Genomic DNA, 9,522 nt, shown 5'->3' with positions numbered 1-9,522 from the left:
CCATGTGCTCCATGACAGCAGGGCTTGGTCTACTTCTCTCACCATTTTTTCCAGAGCATTGAGTTCAGAACCTGGTACGCTGTGAGTGCTCAGGAAGTATTTGTCAAAGAAGAGACTAGAGATACCAAGTTTTCATGATCACAGAAAACAAATGAATGGACACAGCAGGCTTACTGAGATTATATGAAAACTGTAGATGAAATCTGAAAGACGGGATTTTAAAATACATGTAGAGTACTTTATCTAAAATCCAAAAAGCAACACAGTCGTGGGGCTCAACACCTGGATTTATTGAATATTTCATGCTCTTTTTCAAGAAAGGCAAGTGAAAAGACTGAGCAGACATCGAGACAGATGGGTGTGACTCAGGGAGAACCGGAGATGTTTTCCAGGTCTCCCCAGAGTGGCTGGTGCAGCGCCGGCCCCCGCGGGTGCTCATGAGGGTGTGATGGGACCTCAACCAAACACAGCACCCAGCACAGCGAGTCATGTTTCAGCATCACGTGCAATTTATTCTACTTGCTTGAAATCAGTTATCCACAAATCCTTTACTAACTCTGAAAGCATCCAACAAATCAAAATGCTCCTTTTCCCCAAAATGTTTCCTATAAAGGACAGTTAATTACATTCAACCCAATTAATCTCACGAATTAAAAACTAGAACCATGTCATAATTCCATCTAAGGTCATCAAAGGAAAACACTATACTTTCAGGTATTAGCTACCTAATATAATTCTGTGTTTCAAATAAAGTAAAAAGCAGTATCTCTTAAAGTGTAAGGGAGAAAATTATAGACTGAAATACTTAGATTTTTTATGCATTTCCTTGTTAATTCATTTTGTGACCTGAAGTATACAACTCATGCATTCCTTCTCTGGTTTCTCACTGTGTAATGGTAAATGGCACCTCCCCCAGTAGTAGGATTATATAAACAAATAAATGGCTGTGAAGGTACTTGGAAAAATATAAAATAGTGATATGTATATATCATGTTATTTCTACTTAGAAAAATTTTCATTTTAGTAGGGTGCCTTTTGAGTTACTGTGATGTAAATAAAAATATTCTGGTATGTAGGAGAAAAGTTAAAGAGCATATACATTTGCTAAATACAACATTAGCAATATAGTTATAAGACTGGTCTATTTCTAAATAAGAGCTTCAAAAGCACTGTCAATTATCTTCGAAAATGTGAACTATTATGTAATTGACAGAGTATGTTGGGTAATGGCTGTCGGTGGTGAACAAGCCCCAAAAGTCACATGGATCGGTCTGGATGGTCAAAGGTTGGGAGGTCTGGGGTTGTGGAGGTGGCCTGGGTGATGAGTTTGAGGATCTGTGTCTGGAGCTTCAGGCACCCCCAGCTCTCTGTCCCACTCTCCAACAGCCTATCATCTGCCTGTGTGTGATGCTTGTCCTGGGGCAGGCGGAGGCTGTTGTCATCATCTCTGGGGCTCGTCCGAGTACTGGCATGCATGGAAGAGACTCTTGCTAATGCTCAATGAATGAAGACCAAGCTGGACTCATGGTGACCTGTGTGGAGAAGGAAGTCACCTGGGTCAGTCTGCATGCAGGAAAGAAAATACAGGAAACCCCCTGAGGTGTGGACAGTGGGGAGTACAATCAACCTGAGAACGTGACTTCCATGCTTACTGGACAGTGACAGGTCATGCCCCAAATAAAAGGGCAGCCACTCCCAGATGCAGAGAGGAACAGGATCCCCATTGTTGGGGCCTGTCTCAGGTAAGCAAAGCTCCTGCCACGTCTGCAGGTGGCTGTGACTGGGGCTGACACCTGAGCCGGACGACCACACCTGGGGCCTCTGCACCTGTGCTCTGTCTGCAGAGAACCCATCAGAATGTTGGCCTCATCTCCGGGCAGGGCTGCACTGAGTGCTAGCCTGGCAATGGGGAGGTTGGTTGGTTGGTTGATGTTTTTCAAAGAGCAGATTTTTGCAGAAACTTCAGGGCACCTGTGCTCTGTCTGCAGAGAACCCATCAGAATGTTGGCCTCATCTCCGGGCAGGGCTGCACTGAGTGCTAGCCTGGCGATGGGGAGGTTGGTTGGTTGGTTGATGTTTTTCAAAGAGCAGATTTTTGCAGAAACTTCAGGTCTAGTTATATTGGTTTTTCACTTTGGAAGACAAAAGCCCAAGGAGAATAAGAAAAGATGAGAGGCCAGTTTTTCCCTCGGATGTTTTAATTTCAAGGAAGGGGGAAGGAATATCCAGCAGGACCTTGGACCAACCCATCAGATTTCCTTAGAAATGTAGTGGGACAAGCATTGGCCACCTGGTTGGGATTCACATTATTTTAAATATTAAGTAAAATTCACTGAAACACCCTTGTAACTCTATCCAGTGATGATAGATGATTGGCCTCTAGTGCCAGCCCTGTCTGTGCTGTCAGGATTTTGAGACCCCCAAATAACGTGCATGTCAGTTACCAGGAGTCCTTGGGGGAAGGTGGGGCTCACGCAGTGTTCCCCTCACCTCTGCAGGGTCAACCCCGTGAGCAAGTGGACTTTCCTCTGATGAAAGCGCCCAGCGAGGGCAGCGTGGAGGTCACCTTTTGGAGACGTGTGTTGTAGTCTGGGCTCTGCTGTGTGACCTGGGATGATTCACTGGAGTTCTCTGGGCCCAATTCACTCATTTTAAGGATGGGCTAGTGTCTAACACATCTTGCTGAATTATTTCAAAGATCTGTTATCTCAAGAGAGTAAAGCGCTAAGCACAGGGAAGACAGCCTTGGCTGGGCGCACCTCGGGTCATCGTAGGTCACTGCAGGGCAGGTCGGTATTGACAATATCTCAGAAGGGGGATGGGATGGAACAGGGTCAGTGAGAAGGGTCTTCATGACCCAGACGTCGTGGACCCCAATCCAGAGACCGAAGGGAACTGAGCTGAGAAAGGTTATTATTATTATTAGAGTGGAAGGTTGAACTGAAAATTTACTCCTGTCCCCACCCCACCCCCCATTTGGGACTCTCAGAGGTGGCTGAGAACCCGGACCCAGATTGAGCAGCGTGTGCCTCTCTGAGACGTTCAGGGGTTCTGGGGGTTACTCTTTCCTCCTGACCACAATAGCTGCTCCCTCTACCATGGGATGCCTGGTGCCTCACAGCAGGGATTGTCCCCTTGCAAAACTGTTAAGATATAAATTCTCTGGGTCTCTGAGGGATGGGAAGGCCACGGGGTGTCATTCTAAGTGCCCATCAGTCATGTGCCCACGAGTATAAGGAAGACTGTAGCACAGTTGCCAAGAGAATGGACCCAGGGCCAGGCTCTGGATCCAAATCCCAGGTCTGCCACTTCCTAGTTACGAGACCATGGACACTCGTCCCCTCTCTCTGCCCAGAACCCTATCTGTAACACAGGGACAATAATCCTAACACAACCTCCTGGGGCCATTGAGAAAATTAATGAGCTAATGTACGCACAATGCTAATGATGCCCAATGTGCCCATGTGGTCAACACTCTCCCTCTGAGCGTGCTAATATTAGTAGAAACACAGTTCCTTCCCCAGAACCTGTATTGAATGAGGGGAGACACCCCAATGAAGCAATGGGGTGAGGGAATGGGAGAAAGCAGCCCAAGTCTGGGCACACATGGGTGGAAAAGCCCAGCAGAGTCAGGCTCAGTCTCCCTAGGGCTTCGCTGGTGCTGCTTGAATGGACCCCCTCCCCTGATGACCCCCACTTGAAGGCATCTAGAACATTCTTCTTTTGGGGTCAATGCTCAGAGGGTGGATAGTGGTGAAAGGTCCCGGGATGAAAAGAGATGCCAGGAGAGACATACCACCATGTTTGTCAAATTTGATGGGAAATCCACCTGCTTTCCCATCATGAGGGAGCTGGGTTCCAAGTGCTAATGGAAAGAAAATGTGCTTCAGGGCAGATAAAAATCTCTCCCAATTTGAAACCTCCACAGCTAACAGAATATGAAGAGAAAGGACTGGCTGTGGGAAGGGAGCCAGGCAGTTGTTCATCTCAGGCCAGAACAGTGAGGCCAGTGTGGCAGGACTGGGCCTCTGGGCAAATGAGTCCCTTCCTCAATGTGGTCCCAGCTCAGAGTCCATCCCAGGCGCTCGGTCACGTTCCTGAGCACGCAGCACCTCCGAAAGCATCTGGAGGCACTGATCACATGATGCTGTCAAACGTGGCCCATGAAATGCCAGTTGTGGTGTTTCCCACTAAAGGTTCACACTAACAATACTGCACCCCAAAATGTATGTCATTCACTTGTGGGAGACTGTGTTCAGAATCTCCCAGTAAAAAAGGTCTGTGTGATAGATCAGAAAAGCATCTTCACACTCAAAGGTCCAAACATTTGCATCATTCATGCTGGCAAGGTCAGCGTGGTGAGTGGTAGACCCATCACAGCACCCGTGACACGGGTGCCGAACCAGCGAGCAAAAACCTCTCGGGTCACATGGCCAAGAACCAGCATCAGGCTATCCCTCATGCAGGCACACCAGGCACCATGGAAGGTCCTCTGGTGCATTTCCTTGTTGGATTTCCACACCCATCTATGCAGATGGGACTGTTATTGCACACTTTCTTTCACAAATGAGGACTCCGAGGTACTGAGTGGGTGGCAGCCTGGGGATCTGAGGCAGGCGGGGGCCTGCTCTCAGCCCTGTGGTGCTGCCTCTTGTCCATGGGCCAGCAGTGGCATAAACTGGTGGATCGCTACCATCGAGCTGCTAATCGTCCACTTCCCCCTCTTTGTCCACTCCTTCCTGCTGTCTCAGGAGGGGGATGCACCTCCAACAGGGTCCACAAAATGTTAACACGCATGAATCTGCCCTTTGCCACAGCCCACCGCTCACCCACCTTCCAGCAGCCGGCACGTCCTGTTCCTGGAATGGCCAGTAGCTGACGTCGTCAGACTGGATTTTGAAATTGTATTTTCCGTTCATTCTCCAGTAGCGCAGGATGAGAAGTGTGGCTGTCCCCACCACTGCAGCGAAGACGGCCACAACGGTGGGGATGATGTAGCTGACTCCCAGGCCAGGTCCTGCATCTGCACGTGCACCTGCAGGGGACGAGACAGGCACATGGGGAGAGGTCAGCCCAAACCAGGAGGAGCCGTGCCCATGAACTGGGCCATCTGTGCTCACTGCTTCCAAACTCATTATCTGGATTTGACTGACCCGAAGCAACACGGAAGTGTGTGCCGTACACCTGCGGGTGACCAGAGATGACAAGGCAGGTGTGCACAGCCCAGGAGAGCACAGCAATAAGGACAGCTCAGCCTGCCCAGTGTCCTGGGATGAGCTTTGGCCAAGAGGGTGGATCGTGTGGGAGCAATGAGTCCTTCTCGGTGGAGTGGGAGAGCCCAGCCACATTCCTGCATGGAGACCTGGGCTGGGCCTGCACATATCCACACGGAGGAGTGATAAAAACACAGGAGAGGGAAGACCCCAAAGAGATGGAAACAGGTACTCAGATAGTTACCTGTACACAAATGTTCATAGCTTCATTATTCACAACGGCTAAAAGGTGGAAACAACTCAAACATCCGTCACAGATGAACGGATACACAAATTGTGGTCTAGCCATACTGTGGAATACTATGCAGCCATAAAGAGGAATCAAGCCCTTATACAGGCTACAGCACGGACACATTTTGGAAACATCACTGAGTGAAAGAAGCCAGTCACAAAGGGCCACACATAATATGACCCTGTTTATATGAATTACGCAGAATAGGTAAAATCAGAGATAGCAAGCAGATTGGTGGTTTCCAGGGACTGCAGGAAGGGGGATGGGGAGTGACCACTAAAGGGTACAAAGTTGTTTCTGGGTGATGAAAGTGTTTTGAAGCTACATAGAGGTGGTGGACATACAACATTGTCAATGTGCTAAATGCTACCGAACGGTCTACTTTAACATGGTTAACCTGTACACGGATGCTCACAGTGCCATTACCCACAGCATGTTATATTATGTGAATTTCACCTCAATTAAAAAAATATGGGCTGACTGGCTAGCTCACGTGGGAGAGCATGATGCTGATAACACCAAGGTCAAGGGTTTGGATCCCCATACCAGCTGGCTGGAAAGAAAGAAAGAAGGAAAGAAAGGAAGAAGGAACACTTGAGAAAACCTCACTGCCTGGGAAAGATGGAAGCCACCAGCCAGCCCTCTGGCCTGACCGCCATCACTCCAGGGGAGAGGCTTGACCACCTGCCATGACGGAGGCTCCTGCCCCATGGAGCAGGCCGTAAAGGAGTCAATAGCAGGGTCACTGCCACATCCCGCACGTTCTTCCCCCTCTATCCCTCTCCATCACAAGGGTCCACCTCTGGCATACTGGGAAGGTCTGGTTAGCAAACAGCCTTCCTGGGTGCCCAGAGCCACTTGAGACCCTATCCCTTCCTGTGCTGATTTCCAGGCAGTCTGCCCAAAGTGGACGCTGCTCTGGGTCTCCCAGAGCATAGTACAGAGCAGTCAGCTGAGTTGTCTGGCAACTGCGCTGGGGGTTCCCTCCAGGGTGCCTGCATGGTGAGCCAGCTAGAAGCAGACAATGCCCTCCTCCAGAAATAGGCATGCACCGGGACAGGGAACCAGCCCCAGCTGGAGCAGCTGCCACCTCCCAAGGAACCCAGGGCACTCAGACCCTGTGTGGTCAGCTTCCCTGGAAAACTCCTGGCCCTAAATCCAGCCTCTGCAGGAGGAGGGCACCATCATGGGGGGCCTTCATTTTCCTCCCGGGCCTTGAGTGAGGGGCTGTCTTGCCAGTGCAAGTGGGGCTACCCACACCAAGGACACTGGAGCAGAAAGACAGAAGGAGACTGACCCCTGCTGGCACCATGGAGCCTGGAACCAGCCCCAGAGTGTTGGCCCCAGAGAAAAATAAATACCTATTCGGTTGCTGCCTCTGCAGCTGGGTTTCTGTTACCTGCAGCTGAATGTTCCCAACTGACCCACTAAATTAGGGCTACTCAGAGTGGGGTCCACAGGCCAGTGCTGCTCGCTAAGGGGTTGCCATTGTCCAGGGATGGTTACCATTCCACAGTGAGATAAGTTAGAGATGGAGAGGAGGCACTCAGAGTTGTTTATTGAAATTTGGCACGTGCCATCAGTGATGTGTCCTGTTGAACAGAATATCCACCTGCTCAGGCGAGGCTCCACTCATGTGGCACGAGCTGTGTGTGGGTCACGCACAGTCAGGCCATGTGTCAGCTCATTATGCAGGGGAAACGGGAATGATTGCAAAGACAATGAACTGTTACTGCTTTAGTAAAAAGGGACATAACCCCAGTGAGGGAAATAGATAAGGAACCTTCTAGCACACGCATAACCATGTACAGTGAAAACAGTCCTTGCCCTGCAGTCTGGTTCTAGCTCAGCTGCTATCTGGCCATCCCCCACTTCCTCACTTCTGAGTGGCTTAGTAATTGTTCTGGACCCTTCCTGCTAGAACACCTGCATATGACATGGGCATTAGCCTCAAACTTTCTCCACCTCTTTGCACAGTGGCCATCTAGTAAAGCAATGGCCATGGAGTTTTCGAGAAGCTAAATGCAGAACATAGGGTGCTGCTGTACTACTCGCGGGCAGCACACATTCAGGGAAGATGCCCCGTTGGATTCTTCCTTAAGTTTCCAGTACAATGTTATGTGTCGAACTGTGTTTCCCCCAAAAGATATTGAACTCCCAATCCCTGGTACTACAGAATGTGACCTTCTTTGGAAATAGGGTCACCGTAGGTGTAATCGTTTAAGATGAGGTCCTACTGAAGTAGGACAGGCCCCTAACCCAGTATGACTAGTATCCTCATAAGAAGAAGGCTCTGTAAACACAAAGGTTCACAAGGATGAGGCCGTGTGAAGACGGAGGCAGAGACTGGGGTGATGCAGCCACAAGCTAGGGAATGACAAAAAATGGCCACCACCCGCGGGAGCTGGAGGAAGCAAGGTGGGGTGCTCCCCTACAGGGCCCTGCCAACACCTTTGTTCCAGACTTCCGCCCCTAGAACTGTGAGAGGATAGATAACTTTCTCTCATTTTCAGCCACCCAGTTTGTGCTACTTTGTACAGCAGCCCCAGGCCCCTCACACATGGTGTGAGTCTGGGTGGACTGAATCCTCGAAGCGCAGCCAGCCCCTTGGGAACCAGCCATGTGAGCTTACACTCCTTCCCTAAAACCTCCCCATTGTTCTCATTTCTGCCCTGGGGCAGAGCTGGTGGTGACGGCAGGGGCACAGTGAGGGTGCCCGGAGGCAGGTGACAGAGCGAGATCCTGAAGGAGTTTGTCTGCCAGACTCTTCTCACTCCTGCAGGCTGCAGTGTGTCTCTGTTAAAATACACTGTTAACTACAGTAAAGTCTCCACCAACTGGGAGATCCCATCTGTCTAAGTGATTCTCCTATATATTTCTATCAGTTATGGACCAAACAAAAGCCAATAATACAATAATAAAGAAGGTTCTTGAGCATGACCATTTATACCCTTATTGTATCTAGTGTTCTCTGCATTGGTTATGCTAGTGGACTGCTCTGCCACTTACAGATGACAACAACTAACACTCATTTAGTAATTTCTATGGGACAAGCAATATATGAAGTAGGAATTATTATTATCCCCATTCCACAGGTAAGAAAATGAGGCATAAGATAATATATAGCATACCCAAAGTCAAAAAATTAAATATCACAGCCAGATTTTTAATCTAGGGAGCCTAGTTTCAGCCTCACAAAGGATTCTCATTTACTGTAACCCCATTAATGGGACACTCACAACAACCTTATGAGGTAGGCAGGGCAGTTGTTATAACTCCCATGTTACAAAGAAAAAGCAGAATGCCTGACACAGGGTAGATGGAAGAAATAATGAATCAGTGGATGGATGGATGGATAGATGGATGGATCGATAATGGATGAATGGATGGATGGATGGATGGATAGATGGATGGATGGATGAATGGATGGATGGATGGATGGATGGATAGATGGATGGATGGATGGATGGATGGATGGATGGATGGATGGATGGATGGATGGATGGATGGATGGATGGATGGATGGATGGATGGATGGATGGATGGATGGATGGATGGATGGATGGATGGATGGATGGATGGATGGATGGATGGATGGATGGATGGATGGATGGATGGATGGATGGATGGATGGATGGATGGATGGATGGATGGATGGATGGATGGATGGATGGATGGATGGATGGATGGATGGATGGATGGATGGATGGATGGATGGATGGATGGATGGATGGATGGATGGATGGATGGATGGATGGATGGATGGATGGATGGATGGATGGATGGATGGATGGATGGATGGATGGATGGATGGATGGATGGATGGATGGATGGATGGATGGATGGATGGATGGATGGATGGATGGATGGATGGATGGATGGATGGATGGATGGATGGATGGATGGATGGATGGATGGATGGATGGATGGATGGATGGATGGATGGATGGATGGATGGATGGATGGATGGATGGATGGATGGATGGATGGATGGATGGATGGATGGATGGATGGATG

General features: G+C 49.2%; 1 protein-coding gene across 1 annotated transcript in view; it reads right to left on the bottom strand.

Annotated features, from left to right (window-relative positions):
• Positions 1-972: 972 nt before the first annotated feature.
• Positions 973-9,522, bottom strand: part of UMODL1 (uromodulin-like 1) — a gene marked incomplete at its 5' end in the record, with an annotated part of 30,437 nt that continues 21,887 nt past the window's right edge. The window contains 2 exons of the mRNA XM_008576913.1: positions 973-1,532; positions 4,834-5,035. Of these exons, the coding sequence (XP_008575135.1) occupies positions 1,523-1,532; positions 4,834-5,035 (212 nt within the window). The remainder of the gene's footprint in view (positions 1,533-4,833; positions 5,036-9,522) is intronic.

The sequence above is a fragment of the Galeopterus variegatus genome, unplaced genomic scaffold (assembly GCF_000696425.1).
Source record: "Galeopterus variegatus unplaced genomic scaffold, G_variegatus-3.0.2 Scaffold1427, whole genome shotgun sequence".
Taxonomy (NCBI): Eukaryota; Metazoa; Chordata; class Mammalia; order Dermoptera; family Cynocephalidae; genus Galeopterus; species Galeopterus variegatus.
This window is presented reverse-complemented; position numbering and strand designations above follow the sequence as displayed.